The sequence below is a fragment of the Etheostoma cragini genome, chromosome 13 (genome assembly GCF_013103735.1).
Source record: "Etheostoma cragini isolate CJK2018 chromosome 13, CSU_Ecrag_1.0, whole genome shotgun sequence".
NCBI classification, from domain to species: domain Eukaryota; kingdom Metazoa; phylum Chordata; class Actinopteri; order Perciformes; family Percidae; genus Etheostoma; species Etheostoma cragini.
In genome coordinates this window covers 1626112-1647376 of record NC_048419.1, presented here as the reverse complement: position 1 = coordinate 1647376, position 21265 = coordinate 1626112, and the positions used below count along the sequence as shown (strand labels likewise).

The window sequence follows — 21265 nt, the reverse complement described above, 5'->3', positions numbered from 1 at the left end:
CCTAATTTTTATGCACAAAAATAAGGTTTTAATCGTCTGGGGAAAGCATGTCACTCGAGATTTCTGGATGCGAGTAAATGGGAAAATGACAACACAAAGGTAGAATAGTTGGACAAAAAGATAGTCTAAGTGTCTGGTTGCCATGGATACAACACCTCTTTTTAGTGGCACAGTCCCCTTTCTTTCTAAAGCTTTTGAAAAAACAATTTGCTGCCTTTACTCATCAGATTATTTACTTAAATCTGACTGGGGCTTTGTCCTAGAGTTGTGCGGATTAGAGAACCACTGCACTATGCAGAGGTGACCTTTGAAATATGTGGGGACATGTACTTCTATGTCTGCTTTCAAGTGTCCACTTATTTACAGTTTTGGACATAGAAAATGAGGCAGCCAGTACATTGTCTGACCTGTGAAGAATTGTCCCAAATCAGGTAGGTAGAAGAAAAAAGATAAGGATGGAAACAGAGGATGCAATTACTGGGCAAAATGAAAAGCAGTATAAAAATATATAAAATTAAAAGATGATTTTCGTGTTCGGCTGTGCAGCCTGAGTAAGTAGTCAAGAGAACACACGTTTCTTTCTCCCTGTCCTCTCTCAGACTATGTTAATATTTCATAGATCACCATGTTCTAAATGATCCGTCCCATTTTAGACTTGGGCCGTGCTCGAAGAGCTGAGGAAACTAGACAGGGGCACATTTTCGATGAGTAAGCAGAATTCATCTGAAACATACAGTATATAGCTGGAGTACCACACATGTAGGCATGTTTAGGATACTGGCTCCTCTGAAAAGAAAAAAAAAAACACAGGCAGTTGTAATAAACTATTAGGCCTTAAAAATAAAACATGAGCAGCAAAACACACCAAATAAGCAGAGAAAAAAACTATTTCAATTGGGTTATAATTCAAAGGTAACAGAAAATGAAAAGAGAAAGACGATCTATGTGCAGGTGAGTACAAACAAAGAGCAAGTTGTAAGACCCAATACCAGACCCAACTCAGGAACTAAGGGTGCAAGAAGGTATGTTCTCTAAAAAGCATATTCCCAAAAAGCTTTTGGCTGTGCTTACACCATTGATTCATTTAGCTAGTGGGTATTATAGAATCTGAGTCATGGAAAAATCATAACAAATTTAATTAGGCCTTTTATAGTTCCATTTGGTGCAGACAACATATGGCAGAGGGTGATAAACATGATATATCGGAGATAGAGGGAACAGTAACTGAAGATGTTTTTTTCCATCATTGGATCACAACAATGGTCATGCTGATGGAAACTCGGCACAACGCTGCAGCCCTCTTCCACAGGAGGAGACTGACAGAGCTGTGACAGAGGACATGGATACTAAATTATACAGATGCTGACGCAGAAGAGGAACAGCATCACAGCCATGTTAAAGAGAGATGATAAAAATGTGTAATGGCTGACCATGTCTGGTCACAGAGAAATGAGACGAGGGACCTGCAGCTGTGCTCTTACTGATCCACCTGATAACTTTATCACCCAAGCTTTCAATGGAAGAAACGGTGCTTGAAATTAAAGTAGAGCTTTCCCAATGTTGACACTGATTGTTGTTAAAAATGTGACGTTAGCATCACATTGTAAAATGCTAAACTGCAACGAATCCTTTAATATTGGCTAGATACTGTAGCTCTTAGCACTGACCTGTCCACAGGACACTGATAAATGGTTTTGCTTGTATCATTTGAACTGATTTCCACTTAGTGGTTCTACTACCTACTGCTATGATCATCCTTGCCATGCTAGAAGCATTGCTCTATGGATGGCTATCTGTTGGTCACTCGGTCTGTTCACCACGCTGTCATTATGTAATTAATAGGCCAAGACAGTGGCCTGTGGACATCGCTGAAAGGTCGGAGGTTAACTGACCTGAGGTTAATTGGCCTAGGGACATGGGGCCAAGAAAGAACACCCTGTGTTCTTCCTAAACCCTCAACCTTTTCCTCACTATGTCTGCAGATGCAAACTCTGAGAAATTAGTCATTGTCCTATATCCCCTGTACTGCACATCCCAATACCACAAAACGCTTAACGCAGGTGATCCACTGCAGTGAACATACTTTACCAATCTGAGGCTGCAATGGTGACCGGATAATGTGCTCGCTCTTTTAGAAGCGCACACATTTTTCCCATCTGGCTCCTGACAGGCCCTCCTACTCCCCTTTGCCAATCACAGTACCGGCAGCTCAAGCCCCTCCGCACAACAGAGGTGAGTGCTGAGTAATACAGTAGCTTTTAATTATCACATACCGGAGAAGACACAGAGATAATTCAATTACTTGTATGTGGAGCATGGAGTGAGTGTGGGTTTCTTGCTAATATCTGCAGAGCCCCCCAACACACACACACACGCTGCATCCCCCAGCAGGCCAACACACAAGCAGGAGGTGCGTTAGATAAGGGAGGACTTTATCACAAATCAGACCCACAAACAAAAACAAAACACCAAACTAATAGCCTGTGGACTTACAAAGCAGTTGAGCATGGAGCAGGACACCCTTCCTGCGAAGCTCATGTCGAGGAGAGGCAGGGCTGTGCCTGAACGACACGCAGCCTATAGAGCAGCAGCACGACCAGAGCACGAGGAGCCGGCATAACCATTCTTCTCCCAACCGGAGCCTGTCCACCCCTCGTCCGCTCCAAACCCCTTCGCCTGCCGCCCCTCTCCTCTCTCCTCCCCCCTCCCCCCCAACCACCTTTTCTACGTTCCCCCCTTCTCAAGAGGTGCTGTGTGCCAACACGCCTGTCCCGGCTCTCATTTAGGAACCCACCCCACCCCCGCCCACCGCTCCCTGAGTGGGGAGAGAGAGCACGCTGGTGCCTGAAGACAGCCCTGTTGCTCTGCTGATTGAGGGAGGATAGTCCATAAAGATACAAACAAGAGCAACAGTGCCCACGATCAGCTGAGTTTGAGCAAACGTGATGAAAATCACTGCAGATGTGCCATCTGAAATATAGCGAATGGATGGGGGGGAAACTGCTAGAAGAGAGAGCAGGAGAGAAAGAAAGACAAGAGGGAACTGCCTGATGCTAAGCTCCACCCTCTGCATGCGCATCTATCTCTCTCCCTTTCTCTCTCTCTCTCTCTCTCTCACATAAACATGCTCACATTTCTCCCTCTCATCCCTTACTCCTCCCCCACTCCCTCCTTGTTCACCCTTCACCGACATCTCATAAATATGCTTCTCCCTCGGCAACAAGGTGGTAAAGCCTAGAGAGTACCGCCGGCAACCAAAAGATGCTCTTCCGACCGCCATGCATGCACCATACAACCAACCGCAGTATTCTGCGGCTCTTGCCCAAGCGCGCACACTGTACGGTTGGACAGTGTCCCATCACAAGCCGTTGGCATCGGCAGCACTTGATCGACTGCAGGACGAAAAATATGTGAGGACAGAGGAAGGAGGGAGTTGAGGAAAATGAATGTATGCGGAGGTCTCCAGTGACACAGCGTTCTACAGACACCAATCCTCCCTCACCTGTCTCTTAGTGTCATTTTGCCATTGTCCTACACAAGTGCAGTGCATCTTTGCAGTGACCAGCACTTCACTGCAGCACTTCCCAGAGTCCTGTGCATAAAATCAGGGAAGGTCACCGGATAGAGAGATATATATATATATGTATATATATGAATTATACTTTGGGGGGGACACATACGGCCCTTCCCCCTATTACCCCAACCTCCTCCCTGGCAGAGTCGTGACAGCCTCTGGCTTTCAGCTGTATGACCCCATATTATGTAACATGTGTAACGTAGTACACGCAGCACAGGCTGGATGCACAACGCAGCACTATTAAAATAGGATTCATTTTACTGGGGGAGGTGCTGTAATGCGATTTTGACATGGTAGAGACATTTTAACGGGATGGATTTTCATTTTCAAAGTTGAAATGATTTATTGTAGTTAAATGTGATACATTTGAATAAACCATCCATTCCAAGGATATTTTCCATGTGTCCTCTAATACAACCCGATACTGGTATGAGTTGTATTAAAGGTCTTACAAATCTGTCTGGGCAATATATCAATATGATGTAGATTTTCTAATATGAGACTAGATACAATCTTAGATTTTGGATATCGTAATATCTTTTCCTGGTTTTAAGGGCTGCATTTCAGTAAAGTGATGTAATATTCTAAACTTACCAGACTGTACACGCGGTTCTCTTATTTACTCAATAAGTCCACATTACTGATGATACTGATCAAAAATCTCATTTTGTATTTTTTGAGCCTACAACTATCGTCGCAATATTGATATTGAGGTCTAAAATTGTGATTATTTGAACCTATTCATACAACTTCATGACTGCCTCTGAGTGTGCTATATTGTTTCATTCTGTAAAGAGCAAGGCAACCTGACTTTGAAACATTGGAGGATGAGGTGAACACATTTACCTCTGCCTGGGTTGGACGGCATGTATTTCAAGTAAAGACAGTAATAAAGGTCAATTTAAATAAAGGTTAATTTACTGGTAGATATAGGTACGTACTCTATGCCATCTCCAGGCTAACAAAGACTAAATAAATGAAATCACCACTGTTGACAACTGTTATTCCTAGCAGCAGATTGTTTTTACTATTACAACTAGGAAGCTGCTCTGAACATAACACAGAGCTTGTGCTGTTTGCAATTATCAGTCCCGAAAGTGTAGAATTACAAAAAGGAGTAAAACTAATTTGATCACTTTTGTATCCACAGTTTAATTTTATCTTAACAGTGCTATGAGAAAGGATATCTATGATTTTCATAACATTACAGCTATCAGCAAGAAGAAAAAGCTTCACCTTCTCTTACAACAAAATTAACAGAATCTACAGACAATTCAGCTTTCTGCTGCATTAAAAATGTAGAAGCCATGGTACCAAATATAATGGCATTTCATTCAACCTCACGTATTCAGACTTTCCCCGCACATCTATCAGCCGCTGCTCCGAGCGCAGTATCTACTGTAGTCTTCAGCTATTGGAAATGGAAAATGAAACTGCATCCGTTTGGATTAGAACAGTATTTAGTATCTTAGGTTTCACATGACGGATGCCCTTTTTTGTACCTACGTTTGTTTGAGCAAAAACAGGTTTATTTACTCTTCTGCTTTAGTTTTACAAATCATGAGTTCCACCGCAAGCAGAACATACAATAGTTCAGTGTGAATATTAGCCATCTCTATTACATCCATTAATGCGCCTCATTCAGAATTAATACTTGTTTCTAGGACATTCTATAGACCTTTTTCGCGGCAGACATGTTGACGTGTCATAGTAGGAAAGGCACAGGTGTATTCAAAACCATGAATGATGGCAGCATTCCAGTTAGGAGGGGCCCTGGTGTTGTGCATGCTGACTCACTGAAATAGTGACTCACTGAAATATTACTGGGACATTTGATGGACTTGAGCCATCGTTAATATTATCAATTTCAGCTGTGCTTTTCCTACTGACAGAATATCCGCTGTGAAAAAGGTCTATTCTATAGCTAACTCAAATTAGCTTTTGAACAACAAACAATAATCACAAACATACGCTTTTTCTAGACCTAGTCTGAATGATATTTAAACCTTATACTATTTAATTTGGCAATATCTTAGTAAGGAAAGCCTTATGGTGTAGGAAGCATGATGCATTGCGCTTGTTTGCAGTATGACATCCAACTCATCAGGTAAATGGACTCTGCTGCTATTAAATGCACTTCCACAAATCAAGCAGAACCTTAGAGACACTTTAATGTCACATGATGGACCTGTGACTCATTCTATTATCCCGGGCCAAAATGAAGAAGTGAAATAAAATTATTGTGCTTTCTACTTAAGCCCAAAAGTACCAGCCTTACAAAGGCAACCTTACTAGTATGTGGGTGTTTTCAGCACACAAATGCTTGGTTGAGAGGTCATATTGAGTAAGAGGCAGAAGAAAGTACATTGTAGAAGCTATGCCAGCTTCTCCGTCTTGTGTTGTGTGACAGGAAATCGCTCCGCACCACAGTGTGAAGTGTTTATTTGTTTGGCAAACTCCCAACCATTAAGACTTCCCATATCCTGGACAAGTGCATCGTCATCAAGTTGGAAGTGTGGGGGGCTTTCCCTTGATTTACACTGAACCTTCAAAACGTGTACAGCTTTCAAATATTTCCAGTGTATCCACATTCATATGCACATTTTAGGTATGTCTGAATATTGCAGCCTAATTCAGCCCCCCGACCGCCCAGCCCCACCCCAAACTGGCCCCAAAATTGAGCACCAGATTTGGCCCTGTGTCTTAGGCTTTATTTTAGGAAAGGAGGGCAGAGAGTGTCAGCCCACATGTCGACACACAGCTTTAGAAGAAGTAGGATATGAATAATGCATAGGTATTTTTGAATGCCTTTTTCAATATACAACCATACAAGCTATTACATGCAGCTATTTTGCAGTCTGCGAGTGTTTCCTAACTAATTATAAAAATGTTGTAGGTAAAATGATTGCTGCATGTTATAATGTGTGCCATAAGTGAGAAGTTTTTTGTATAGTTATACGTGGCAACGTTGACTATTTTAGCTTGAAGCAGGATTTAGCTTAATATGATGCATTCCAAGCATTAACATGTAGGCTGTGTAATACACTGACTAAAGGTGCTGGAATCAAAATTGGTTCTAAAAACATCTCAAACTTAGTAGTTCTAGTCAACAAGCATTGGTTGAAAAACACTTACAGCACTGAACAAAACAACAAAGTTACCATTATTTGAATTAAATGAAAAGGAGGAATAGGGAACTACCAGACACTGACGGCAAGCTGTCAGAAACAAGAGCAGGGTCCAGCAGTACTAGAAGCCCAAGTCCCTTCAAGGAGAGCGGCAGTCGAATCACAAACAACAAACAGCCTGGAATGAATAATTTGGCTTCAACCACAACCATTGCTGAGAGTTTCTGGTGTGTCCATTCAGTGCATTTTGAAAAGGAAAGAAAAAGCTGGAATACAGGTGATGCAATCCTTATGTAAGCAGGTAACATCATATGGGGCAGTCACACAGAAACAGACCTCTTTGCATGGAGCTGGCACAGAACTGCTCGTTCCCCACAACTCCACCAAGGTAGCATTACAAAGCACTGGGGGACACTGAGAGCAGGGTAAAGCAACCCCATTGTCTTGGTTTGCGTGCTCACATTATCCTGCTGACATCACAGCAGCGTGAGTGGAAGACAGTATTAAATCAATGCTTCCTGTTTTGTTTTAAGCCAACAAAAAAAAAAAGGCCGGAGGCTGGGAAGCAATTAAAGACTGCTTTACAAAACAGGATTAAATTGGTCATATTACCTGAGGAACAAACTGCTGAAAGAGATGTCTCACAATTCCACCTGAGAAATCACCCTTAGATTAACAACCACTGAGAACAGATAGACATATCCATACTGTGGCCAAACAGCAACATAAACATGACCTACTTCTTTAGTCTTACTAATAATAATAACAATAAAAATAATAAACACATATTCAAGCTGCACAAATACTACGGATATCTGTGCATCTGTCCATCATACTGAAACTTAACTTTAAATATTGGTTTTGCTGAACTCCAGTGATTGAACTCTATACGTGCTGTATCGAAGTATAAGAGTACTCAAGGGTTTGTTCAGTTCACCTGACATCACTGTGGAGTGCGGTTACAGCTGAGAACAACCAACAAACTAAAGCAATGAGAGACAAGCGAGAATGTGCTTTTTTTTAAAGAATCGTATGGAATTGAACTGTAACACAGGACTAGCAGATGTCTGTGTTCTCATTTTACGTGCCTCGGTGGGCACATTATTTGTTCATCAGCCCTGCCATCAATTAAGCCCAGAGCTCGACTGTGTGTCCCATAAAAAGGCTGACAGCTGGGCAGCTAGCCACTGTGGCATTCTGTGGACCCAGTTGACCAGAACCCCAGGACACGCATCCTCCTGTTACACTTCCTATTTCTGTCCCATAAAACCTGCACCCGTCAGAGGAATTTCTTTTTATTTGGTCACTGCTGGTGCTTCCCCACTCTTAAAAGCCCAGTCTATCCTGGCTTAAGTACATTTACTGTACGTTTGCTGAGAATGACCAAAGGAGCAGACCACCATGCGACTGCCGGGGTTGTCCCCTAAGTTGTAAAATAAGATTGCAAAAGAATATGCATTTTAGGGGTGTCTCATTCAGAAAATGTCACGAGTTGAATGCAATTTCTAGGCTTTGATACAATATAGACACTTAAAAAACAATTCAGAGTATGTAAATGTAGTTACTTTTCCCATGTATGCATATATATCTCTCCATATTATTCATGTGGATTTGTTTGTTATTTTAACATCCTGTTTATGATGTATGTGTATGTTGTGTGTGATGTCTGCAAGCTACTGGGACCTTGAATTGGGATCAATAAAGCATCATTTTTAAATAAAAAAACAAGAAACATTTAAAAATGAATCAATTTGAATAGGTGAGAGCTTGAATTCAAACTAAAATCAATCTTTTTGCACAACCCTAATGCATTTAACATCTATTTTTAAGAAAACCTGTATGTTTATGCACATTTCTAAAGCTCTGAGTATACCTGAGCACTACATTCAAAAATACTGTGTAGTACACTGTGCACACACTTGGCTTCTTTCTGTAAAGTGTCTATGGGGGTTCTCAAAAGTGCTATTTAAATAAAATGTATTCCAAGCTTGCATGGCTCTTTTAAAAATGCAAGTAGTTGTGACCTATATATAGTTTTGCATCGTGCTTGCGTTGTATTTACTAGGCTTCAGTGTAATTACAACCCTACGGCCCATGACTGCAGCATTAGACAAACCGCTGCTTGCCTCACGTAGAGCAAAGTCTGACACACTGAAAACACTCCGATTCAAACAAAAGTGCATGTAGGAACTTGAAGCAGCACCATTAGTTCTCCATCGTTCTGCACCAATCCTGATATTGTTACATAATACAAAAACATTTAGTCTCAGTTTGGCTTCAGAGCAGACTAGAAAATAGCATCCACTACAGGACAACCAGTAGAAATAGATATATCTCAATTCAGTTCTTACTGTCGCAGAGTGATGCCTTGGTCCCCCTGGGTGGACACCTTCACCATTGGACTACAGCACACGCATTTTATTTCACATTTTGGACATTTAGCAGAGGTTTATGTTCAGTACGGCGGATACTGAATATGCATGTTGGGGTTCAGTGTCTTGCGTTTAATATTCCAAAACAGAGCATTGTACAGGAGACACGTGGCAGGGAGCTACATCAAAGACTTGCAACATCTGTTACCGGTTGATACACTTTTACTGATGCAGCAGCAAATTCCTGAATGAAACAGCAATGCAATAAAGTCGTAACCCTGCCGAGGAAACTACTACTTGGGTGAAGAGAAAAGCTGCCTGAGGATGATCTACTTTCACTCACTTCCATTTGCGTCCAGCAAATTACTGTTTCGTGCCAACTATGGCTACATTTTTCATTTATTTGTGCGTTGGTTGATCCCAAAGATCCGACTCGCCCTCTGTGCAGGAGAACTAGTAGGGGTCAATAACAAAGCAACAATTACATGATCCCTCACCAACGTCCCACCCCAAAACACAACTACGTCATGGTTAGAAATTCAAGGAACAGCCAGGAAGAAACAAACCTGATGCCTCTGTTATAGAAAATGTGTCCTTTTTTTTTCAAAGCAATGTTGATCACTAATAAATGTGTCTTGTTTATCATGATCTAATGAACACTTTTTTTTTTATTGCACATTGAATTAAAAAGAACAGATTACTTCACTGCAGTGGAAGTTTCTGTATTTCTGAAAGGCCAAATTATAAAAGTATCATATAAGGAACTTGCTGTATTACAAGAAATGGAAAACAGGAAACTGATAATTGGTTTTAAAAAAGATGTACAATTAATTGAAGCCCCAAAGCACATGTGTGGCAAGTTGAAATGTTGACAAATGTTTGAGTAGTGCATGGTGTCATTGAACATGTTGCAAAAACCCTGTGGCCTGGAAGAGCATTGTGCCATTTCCTGTGGAAGTGTGAAAAAGTCTCAGCAAGTTAGGAGCGTCAACTGGTTTAATAGCAATAAGGAATCTACAGCACGGTCCATATAGATAGTGAGTGGCTCACCATGCTGCCAGCCAGTGCTGTAGACAGTCGGTCTGGGCGCTCCTCTTCAGATCGCTCCCTCTCCTTCTGTCTACTGGGCTCTGCCGTGCCAGCGATGGCTCCTGCCAACAAATAAAGAACACACTACTTTCAGACATTGGGTTTGGGTGTATGTGTGTGTGTTTGTGTGTGTGTGTGTGGGCGGTTGTCGATTGTGTGATTGCATAAAAGGGCTGGATTCCAGAACCCAACCTTCCTTTGTCTAAAGTACAGCTAGAACGAAAGCTGGCACTCAAACCCTTACAAATTATCTCACTGTTGAAGGTATATGGATGTGCTTTACATTTTATATAAATGTTTTTTTTTTAAACACAATTTAAGGTCAAGAAGCATGTGGTACATACAGAGGGATGGTGGAACCTGGTACAAGTATTCCCGACAAATCACGTCAAGTCAATGTAAACACACTCCACAGTGTGCAGTGCTGGGACCGACATGCAGGCACATGCATGAAGTGTGACGATGGATACCTTGGAGCAGATTGGCTGACCTGACCTGCTGGCAGAGACACCGATTTACAGGAACTGCAAACTCAACATTCCTCATCAGATTACGAGCAGCCAAACAGATAACTGCAGGAGAAATAGACGGCAGATGTGGACAAACTCCACAACTCTCCCTTACACCCAACACACCAAAAGGGGCTCCAGCTGAGTTACCATGCCGCGGTGGGTGTCCTGATCCTCCAACAACCCAACCACGAGGTTCCTCAGTCATTCTAATACTGGATATCTGAACAGTGGTTGCACACATTAAGCTACAAGTTAAACACTGGCTGTAAATGATGACAAAGTGAAACATTGAGCCAACACTTAATAAATAAGTGACATGAAAAGAAAAACTCTGACATTGCAAGACGTTTTCTTCCTGTAAATATACAAGCTCAGTCAGGAAGCCCAGTGCATGTTCCGTATGAAGAGAGTAACCCACACAGGCAGGCAGCTAGACAAAACATGGACATAGTTTTCACTTCCCTGTGTTTAGGGCTACACTTAACTACAATACTTTGATTACAGGGACAACTTGAAACTGTCCTCACTGTTTCGATTACAGGGACAGAATTCTAAATTGGATCAAAGTTCTCACTGTTTAGTGCTGTCGTCTTACTTCCCTACACTCGTTTTCTTTTCCAGACACACCCCCTTTTGCACACAGCTCGACAAAAAGAAAAATATTACTACTCTCAAGTCGCAAAATAATGATCCCAATGTGGACTCCTCTTACCTGCCCAAAGTGCAGAATCAGTGTGCTGCAAACTTTCTGTTGAAACTTTGTCAACCTTTTCAGGTTGAGTTAAAGCTCAAAGCCTTGGAGAGTAGCGGTAGACTCCGTCTCACAAACACACACTGGTTGTAATCCAGTGCATGACATACCTCCCTCCCTCCCTCTATTGCTTACTCTTCTCCCTCCCACTCACTAAGTGCCAGGCTTCTCAAAGGGAAAGAAACCATACTACAGGGGATGGTAAAAGGAACGGCTTCCATTGCTAATTGGCCATAAATATAGAAATCACAACATGTAGGCAACCAGTCCTAATTACTTAAAAAAATAAAAAATAAAATAAGAGGCAGTGATAGAACACTGGCGAAAAGGCAAGTCAACCATGCTTGGTTACTCGGTTTAAGTTACCATCGTAATATTAGAATGGGCAACCTCACCGCTAGATGCCGATACATCTTACACACTGCTCCTTTAAATAGCATGTTGTGTCATCTGATGAGTGTAAGTCCAATATTCACTCTCCTGTTTGCTCTGATTTGGACTCAACCGACCCGAGAAAAATGTCTGGATCTTTAGATAGATGCTCACGTGCTAGTGGCTCACTTTGTGTGCAGTTTGAAGCTGGGTAGGTAGTGTAGAGTACAGTGGGTTTATTAAAGCTTGCAGGCAGCTGCTGTCAGAACCATACAGTACATTTGTGGGCTGTGAAACCTGAACGATGAGCCGTAAGAGCCTAAAAAGCTAGGCAGCTCGACAGAAGTATTAACATGCAATTCTGCACGTTGGCCACGCAATTAGTGCATTTTATTTTGTATTAATTATGAAAGTTTTCAAACTATGTACTCCTCTTGCTATAAAGGCCCATTTCAGCATGCAAGAGAACAACTCGTGTAATCTATAATCCAATTGAACATTCTGTTGTTAAAGTTTTGGGAAACCTGTGTCAGCCAATCGTAAGTCAAAACACTAAATAATATTCGTGCCATGACTTCTCACTTATCAATCGGATGATTGATCAAATGAAATGATAGCTAGCTGTCTGGATTTACCCTGCAGAGATCTGAGGAGCAGTTAACCCTAGTCCTCAGAAATCCACCAGCGGTTAGAACGCCAACATAGAGACCGAGGAAGGGGACGGACACCCGGCCGAGACAAGGACATGCGACAGAATTTCCGGCACAGTGTATAACATATGTAGAACAAAAAACACAACTGAAAAACAAGATAAGCCACACAATCCAGGGGTGATTACCATAAGCGTAAAAAAAGTGGAATATACTTCTAGATACAAAATGTCATGAGACATTGCTAAAAACAGATTATATTCTAAGAAGAATGCACATCACATGTCAGTCAGTCAGTCTGACATTTTTCTTTCATTTGTAAAGAAGAACAGAACATGGATTTTCTGCTTTCACTCTCGTCGGTTTAAAAAAGAAGAAATAAATCCCGATCATCTGGCCATTCTCTGACTGCAGTTTCTCAACCATATGGATTTGCTGCTTGTCTTTTTCTTATGATAGCAAAGCAAATACTTATAGGTTTCTTGACTATTGGTGAAAAAAATTAGAAGCACTCAGATACCAAATCCATCAATTGTCAAAAAAGAACACTTAGTTACAGACATTGGCTGCCCAGTACACCACTTAGCTACATGGAAATTAGAGTTAAATGATGTGCATAGTGAGAGCACCAGAGATGTCATGGAAGGTAAATAAGGTGAAATACTAAAAGCAGTTAAGTATTTATAGAGACAATGATAGTAATCAACATTAAGCATTAGGGTGAATTTTTCGACACTAGTTTCTCTTCCTCCTGAGAAGAAATGCCTTCCAGTCCAATGGTGGATTCCAAGGGACTTTCCTCTGCCCAAAGGCAGGTGCTCTGTTTGACTCGTGACACACAACAGGTGTGAACCCGATAACCGGGATAAAGTTTAAAGACAGGTAGGGTGAAAGTGAAAGTGGACGAGAGCCTCACTACAGACAGGCACTGTACTAGGAGGCGACAAGTTGACAAACCGAAAGTGTGCGTGTGTGTGTATGTGCGGTGTTTGCGAAGGTTAGCATCATGCTAGCTACCGGATAGCAACCTTTTCTAGAAGCTGGTGTGTAAAATTCGCTCGTGTACCTATGGGAAACGACCAAACGCCTTAAGGTTCACACCTTCAACCCGAGTCTGACAGCATGAGAACATGTCACACACAATATATTATTGAGAAGTTACTTCATTTTAAAAAATAAATCGAGTTACTCACTCAGAAAGAATCAGCTGACAGAACGGTGACTCAGTAGAGTACACGACTTCCGCATTCTTGTGTGATGACAACAGCCCTAGCCAATCGGCAAGTAGGAAACTGAACATTCTACACCGTAGCGCCAATGAGAATTAACAACAGTCAAGCGAGTGAATGAGTGAATTTAACACACCCACCTCAGAGCCAATCAGGCGCCACAAATCTCCAAGAGCGCACCAATAGAAAATCACAGCGCGGCACACACTGGGTACGTGCGCACAAGCACACAGTTGTAGCAGTCACCGTCCGGCAGGGTTTTCAAATACTGTAACAATAAAACAGTGTGTTTTATTCATCAAAGCTGAAATGACAACAAGCGTTGAAAATGAGTTGACCCATGCACGTCAAGTCAAGTCAACTTTATTTCAATTATGCAATATGTGACACACAGAGCAATTGATAATACATTTCTCACCGACCCACGGTGCAATGAGGACAACAAGTAAAAATATAAATATAAGTAATATATCCAAATAAAGATAAAAAGATAAGTAATATATCCAAATAAAGATAAAAAGATAAGTAATATATACAATTAAAGAAGATACGCAATATGTACAATTTATACATATTGCATTTAAAATAGTGAAATCTGTATACATTTTAAATAGTGAAATCTAAGGCAAAGCCAAACAGTATAGAAGACTGAAGATAATGAATATGTGCAATGCAAAAGTAATGTCAATGTATAGATTCCTATTAAAAAACAGAAGTGAAAGAGGGAAGTGAAAGGGAGGTTGAAACAACCTTTAAAAGGTCAGAGCTAAAGTTGATTCCGGGGAAATGCCATCCGCGGAGCAAAACCACTCAATATTCTTTGGTTTCATCCACTCAAATGTAACACGTTTTTTAAAATCTTTTTTCTTCTGTTTAACGTGTTTGGGTTTGGAAACATTGGTTGGACAGAGCAAGCAATCTGAAGACATTACATTGGCACTCTGGTATGGTATTTTGGACAATATTTCCAACATTTGATGGAAAAAACAATTAATCTAAGTCAATTGATGGATTCTTTTTTTCTTCTTTTGACCCACTTCATTTAAAAGTCCCATTTTTTTTGCAAATGTACAGGGTAGGTCACTGCAAGCGTCTTGATGTTCCAATGGGGCTCCCTGACACCGACAGTGGCATGCGTACACACAGGCTACACCTGATCTGCCCCAGCACTGGAGCCCGGGCCGGACCCTATTTTTGCTGTCTGTAATAGCCTGGCCCTGACCTCACATGCTCCCCTACACCAGTCAACAGACACACAGCGCTCCACACATGGGTCTGCCACAATCCTCTAGTACTTCTCCCTTCACAGCTGGGCAAAACATGACCCCTCTTATGCAAATGTTGGAACTTGTATACTGTACATATAGATGCATATTGAATATTTGTTCTTGTACTCTATCTTATTTTATTGTTTCCTGTAGATTGTATCCTATTACTTCAAGCATGTGTAGGCTGTGTGTCTGATGTGTTGCTGCTGTAACAGTGGAATGTCCTATTGTTGGGATGAATACAAATCTATTTATCTATGTATCTATCTATCTATCTATCTATCTATCTATGTATCTATCTATTTATCTATCTATCTATCTATCTATCTATGTATCTATGTATCTATGTATCTATGTATCTATCTATCTATCTATCTATCTATCTATCTATCTATCTATCTATCCATCTGTGTATCTATCTATCTTTACAACCTCAAGACTCAAATACTGTTAAATAAATACTGCATATGCATATATTTTCCTGACTATCATCTTTTTGACATGCCATACTGTGATACTGTGAACTAGAGGTGGGCCCACGCTGAAAACAACGATTAATAAGGTGTTACATCGTAATAAACATGATTGCAGCCTGTCTTACGGATTATTCCAATGCATGAGTCCTTATGGAAAGGAAATTGAAGTCTCTCGATAGAACATGTTACTTCCAAGAACAATAACAACATGAGGAAATATTCCAAATCAGTTCACAGGCTTGTAGAAAGTTCTGGAACGTCTTCCTGACCCTAGTCCATGGTTGCTTGTCTGTTTCTGATTAAATCAGGCAACACTGCTCCCTCTGCTGGTGCAGAAACCAGAGAGGGATCACAGAGGGACTGGTGTGGAACAGGATCATCTTCTCTTTTTTTTTTACCTGCTACATTACTACCGCTGCATTTTTATTCACATTCTTGATGCATTGATTTTAGATTTGTTGTTGGTGTGAAACAGTTCTTCACCTGAGCCTATGGCATGCTCACCTGGCTGACAGGTGTATTCAGTATCTCTGGCAAACCATCCAAGACTAGAGTTAGTATACAGCATCTGTACTTCATTATTTTCCCTCAATACACGCTGACGTCAATGTGTCTATGTTTCTATGACGACTGAGTCTCTGACTGACAGCTGATTAGACACTGGACTCAGCAGAGATGACACAACTTCTGCTGTTTAACTTTTTAACTAAAGTGCAGCAGGAAGCGAGGAGGCGGACAGGTGGGTGTAGATCCTAAACGACCAATCACAGTCGCTCGTCCGGCCAGTACTTATCTGCACCCGGGGGTGCAGGACACTGATTTGGTGAACTGACGCCCATCTACAATCACACCATGGTAAGATGAGCATGGGAGATCAGTTATGATGAGCAGATACTCTCATTTTTGGGACTTTAGACATTCTTACAGCAATAATTTAGGAGATATTGATATCTTTAGAGAAAAAGAACCAACGTTTTTTTGACTGTAGGTTAGTCTGAGCACTTACAGATGAAGTTACAATGATCTATTTATGTATGTATTATTATTTTTTTGTTTTTAGACGAGCTACACAGATAAAGGCGAGAAGGTAAGAATAAAACGGCCTCTTAAGATGGACAGGAGTCTGTGAAGTGTTAACAGTACTGCTTGATCTGCAGAAGAAGGCCTGAATCACACACAGGCGGCTGAATGTTGAAGGAATACATCAATTATTCTAAACCTAAAGCTTATAGGATATTTCTTTACAAGTCTTCAGTTAAAGCTCATGATTAAATACCTTTTGTTTTGTTTGTACCATCAGCCGGTTTGAATTATTCTGTTGTACTTTTGGCTTTTAGCATGCAAGGGGGAAGTTTGTCAGGTTTCATCATATCACCTTCTGGGTCGGCAATGCCAAGCAGGTCAGTAGCCAAACGCTGACACACGACTGACAGTCAACCGTCATCTGTGACAGGTTTATAATTTCAGCTCCAGTCAAATCCACATCTTTCCTCATAACTCATGTTTTGATCAAGATGAACTGTCTTTAGATTCATCATGTGTCTTCATCATGCTTTATCTGAATGCATTTTACAAGGTGAACATGTGTTACTGTGTGGACTTTTAGTACTTACAGAAAAACATCTGCAGTGTAGTACTTTACACAACAAGTGTACATTTTGTTCTTCATGTCCAGTTAAGATAACCACGAGTTGTTTAATCTGTAGCCTCCGCAACTTCTAGACTCTTTTCTTTTTGTCCCAAAATATTCGAAAACAACACTTTTACAACAGATTAATTGACAAGTCAATCAACAGAAAATGTATCTATGTGTATATGTGTAACTATTTTGTTACAATAATTGTTACAATAATTTTTGTGGAATCTGGTGCTGCTGGAAAATACACAAACACATACCAGCTACACAAACTTACATCTATACTTATTGTGGTTCAGAAAACAGCCGCCTGGATTGAGCAACCTGCAGTCAATACATTTCTGGCAGGAGTTGAACTCTTTCAACAGTGTCTCACATTGTCACAGTGCATCATACATTCCCTTCCCAGGAAAAACTGTGTGATTCCTTTCCAGGCAGCCTCGTTCTACTGTGATAAGATGGGCTTCGAGGCGTTGGCCTACAAGGGTCTGGAGACCGGCAGCCGAGAGGTGGTGTCTCACGTTATCAGACAGGATAAGGTATGCAGTCAGGCATCCCGTGCTGATTGAAGAAAAACTCAATTTATCCATGGTCAATGATCCTCTCCACAAACACAACCACCCCTCCTCTCTCCTCACAGATAATATTTGTATTTGAATCGCCACTGAACCCTGGAGATGAAGGCAAGTTTTCTCATTTGAAAGATAAACTGCTATGGACATGATGTTCAGTACGTCTGCATTTTAACGTGGTTTTATCCTCCCTCAGAGATGGGAGAACACTTGATTAAGCATGGAGATGGAGTCAAAGACATCGCTTTCCAAGTGGAGGACTGTGACTTTTTAATCAAGGTAACAATTAGAAGGAGGAAGAATATGACCTGAAATTGAAATGCTGATTTGACATCCATTATAGACGGTTTTTGGAAAGTTAAAAATATACCATTTCAGAAAGCTGTGTATTTATGTACAGCGGTGGAAGAACTGAAAATACAAGTACCTCAAAATGTACTCCTTGAGTAAATGTACATAGTTATTTTCCCAACATGTTTCTAAAGTCCTACATCATGTACAGCAATAGGATAAGTAACATCAGAATAAGAATCCGGTTTATTACTTAGGTTAAGTACTTAACAAGGTATATGCTTTGGTGGTTGCATACATAAACATACCGAACATTAATATGAAATAAACAATAAACACAGAAACAAATATATACAAAATAGCTGTACAATATAGGAAGAAAAAAAGAAAAATGAGACTGAATGGATTCAGCGCACAAAAATATAGTAAGTACAATAGGCAGGTGCATGTGTAATGTAATGTATACACTCATATGGATATTCACTCAACTCCTCTCACTTGATGCAACTGCAATTCTATTTCAAATTCAAGAAAAAATTGGATTTGTTTTTCATGTATTTGCATTTGTCATTGTCCGTGCGGTGTTGAGCTAGAGGCAAACATGCCGGTAGGCTTTGATGTTCAGCTCAGTGGAGGTCAGACGGCAGCTTTGATCAGAGATCAACAGTGGCCTCCTGCTCGACCCGTGTGTTGTCTTCCCATTAACCGTTATCTTTTGGCGCTTTTTCTAATGCTTTTTTTTCTATGCTTTTATTTTAATTCATAGCTTAATTTTTACATTGTACAAAAACATTTTTTTTGTCTTTTTTTTGTCACTTATTCTGAGGTTTTGGTCACTTTTTTAAAATGCCGTAGAATTTAATGAAACAAGCAAAATTCTGTGAATTTGTTTTACATGTAGAACATTGTATGGCCTCCATGTTATTTGCAGGCAATTTGGTTGAAAGAAAGCCAAGTTCCTGATATTTAAAATAAAAAATAAAAAATGGGTTAAATTGGACTTGAGGACGACACAAGGGTCAAAGCAGTATATTACAGCATGCATGGGAAGATATTCTGTCTTCAGCCACTGGAGGGCTTCCCGGAGCTGTCTTCACACAGGACAACTGTTGACATACTCCTGTATTCCCCCAATAGACGGTGGTGGAATGTAACTAAGTACACTTACTGAAGTAAGTACACAGTTGAGGTACTTGCACTTTCCTTGAGTCTTTTCTTTTTCATGTCCCTTTCTACTCTGCATTCATCTGACAGTTTTAGTTACTAGTTACAAAATAGCATTGGATAAATGAAACGGCCCAACAACACACAGGCCTTCAAGTACAGCTTGGCTATTAAACACTTGAATTGAAAGAACTGTTTTCATCTTTCCAGTTTCCAAAATTAGAGGATTTTTCTGCAATGTTATACTTTATACAAAGTACTTTTACTTCTAGTACTTTAAGTGCACTTTCCTGGTGATGCATTTTCATTGCCGGACATTTACTTGTAACAGAGTATTTTGCAGTGTTGCATTATTATAGTATAGTATTATATTATTATTATTATATAGTTATTATTAGTGCTTAAGTAAAGGATCTGAATACTTCTACCACCGCCAACCAATCCCTAACACGTCCCTAACATGTCCCAAACATGTCCCAAACATGTCCCAAACTGACAGACGGCTAGAGAGCGAGGAGCAGTAATCGTCAAGGAGCCCTGGGTGGAGCAGGACAGCCAGGGCAGGGTGAAGTACGCTGTGGTTCAAACGGTACGTATGGAGTGACGCACATTTGAAAAGCCTACACACATCAAACTGGGAATGAATAATATTGTTGTGTTTGGGTTTTTGTCCTCAGTATGGAGATACAACACACACACTCATTGAGTACCTCAGTCCCTACAAAGGCCTTTTCCTGCCAGGCTACAATGAGCCTCTGTTTAGAAATCCTCTGTTAGCCACACTGTGAGTATCAAATCAAACGCATATTCTCAATTATTTTTCTCAGAACGTTCATGGAAAAGTACCCAATGCAACGTTTTTTTCTTCTTTTCTTTGTAGTCCACCAGGAGGTTTGAGCTTCATCGATCACGTAGTGGGAAACCAGCCAGATGACCAAATGGTGCCAGTTTCAGACTGGTAAGACTCCTGTTGGAGCGCAAGTACACAGACACACAGGGCAAAGGATAAGTAAACACACACACATGTTCCCTCCACCTCTGTCACAGTTTAAGCCCTGAGAGCAGATAAAAACCGGACTCCAGTACAACATAACTAATCTAAAAAATTAAGAAAAAGTCCAAATTGTTTTCCAATAAAAGAAAAAGAAAAAAAGGCTTGTTCGCTGCCTTCTCTGTTTTCCAGGTATCAGAAGTGCTTGCTGTTCCATCGGTTCTGGTCAATAGACGACACGCAGATCCACACGCAATACAGTTCCCTGAGGTCCATAGTGGTGACCAACTACGAAGAGACCATCAAGATGCCCATCAATGAACCTGCAATGGGGGAAAAAATCTCACAAATCCAGGTGGGACTTTATCAGCTCAGTAAATTACTGTACTATACTTTCTGTTCATCACAGTGGTTTATCATCAGTGTGTGTCGCAGAGGTTATACAGCAGTTATAGCAGTGGTTATAGCAGCGGTTATAGCAGCAGTTATAGCAGCAGTTATAGCAGCAGTTATAGCAGTGGTTGTAGCAGCGGTTATAGCAGCAGTTATAGCAGCAGTTATGGCAGCAGTTATAGCAGTGGTTGTAGCAGCGGTTATAGCAGCGGTTTTAGGAGCGGTTATAGCAGTGGTCATAACAGCGGTTATAGCAGCAGTTATAGCAACGATTACAGCAATGGTTATCTCAGCGGTTATAACAGCAGTTATAGCAGCGGTTATAGCAGCAGCGGTTATAGCAGCAGTGGTTATAGCAGCAGCGGTAATACAGCGGTTATAGCAGCAATGGTTATAGCAGCAGCGATTTTAGCAGCAGTGGTTATAGCATCGGTTGTCTCAGCGGTTATAACAGCAGTTATAACAGCGGTTATAGCAGTTTTTAGTATATCACAAAAGATAAATGAGGTTTATAGCAGCGTCTTATCAGCTTGATGCACAGAATCATGAAAAAAACCTTCTGTAAGTGGATTCCTCTGTCAAAACTGGTGAAACCTCCGGTTTACACCCCTGCCCCCTTTGTGTTCTGCATGTCCCTCTTCCCAGGAATACGTGGACTACTACGGGGGAGCAGGCGTTCAGCATATCGCCCTCAACACGTCAAACATAATCCAAGCAGTGAGTCTCCTGCACTTGATTATCAACACAATTCTATGTCAATCGACAAACTTTCTGCTAGTAAAGGCAAGTTTTGG

The 21265-nt window shown here is 40.9% G+C and overlaps 2 protein-coding genes across 6 annotated transcripts in view; one reads left to right on the top strand and one right to left on the bottom strand.

Moving 5' to 3' along the window:
* mtmr4 (myotubularin related protein 4) overlaps window positions 1–13742 on the bottom strand; it is a 39598-nt gene extending 25856 nt beyond the window's left edge. For 2 of the 5 annotated variants that reach the window (XM_034889084.1, XM_034889085.1), the window contains exon 1: window positions 2494–2746. In XM_034889084.1, the coding sequence (XP_034744975.1) occupies window positions 2494–2538 (45 nt within the window). In that variant the 5' untranslated portion in view covers window positions 2539–2746. Of the gene's footprint in view, window positions 1–2493; window positions 2747–10127; window positions 10229–11390; window positions 11537–13644 lie in introns of those variants that run through there. The other 3 variants (XM_034889086.1, XM_034889088.1, XM_034889087.1) reach the window with 3 other exon arrangements.
* Window positions 13743–16151: 2409 nt separating this feature from the next.
* Window positions 16152–21265, top strand: part of hpda (4-hydroxyphenylpyruvate dioxygenase a) — a 7088-nt gene continuing 1974 nt past the window's right edge. The window contains exons 1-11 of the mRNA XM_034890046.1: window positions 16152–16279; window positions 16485–16511; window positions 16762–16824; window positions 17495–17599; window positions 17701–17743; window positions 17829–17911; window positions 19587–19676; window positions 19765–19871; window positions 19968–20045; window positions 20271–20433; window positions 21117–21188. Of these exons, the coding sequence (XP_034745937.1) occupies window positions 16277–16279; window positions 16485–16511; window positions 16762–16824; window positions 17495–17599; window positions 17701–17743; window positions 17829–17911; window positions 19587–19676; window positions 19765–19871; window positions 19968–20045; window positions 20271–20433; window positions 21117–21188 (834 nt within the window). The 5' untranslated portion in view covers window positions 16152–16276. The remainder of the gene's footprint in view (window positions 16280–16484; window positions 16512–16761; window positions 16825–17494; window positions 17600–17700; window positions 17744–17828; window positions 17912–19586; window positions 19677–19764; window positions 19872–19967; window positions 20046–20270; window positions 20434–21116; window positions 21189–21265) is intronic.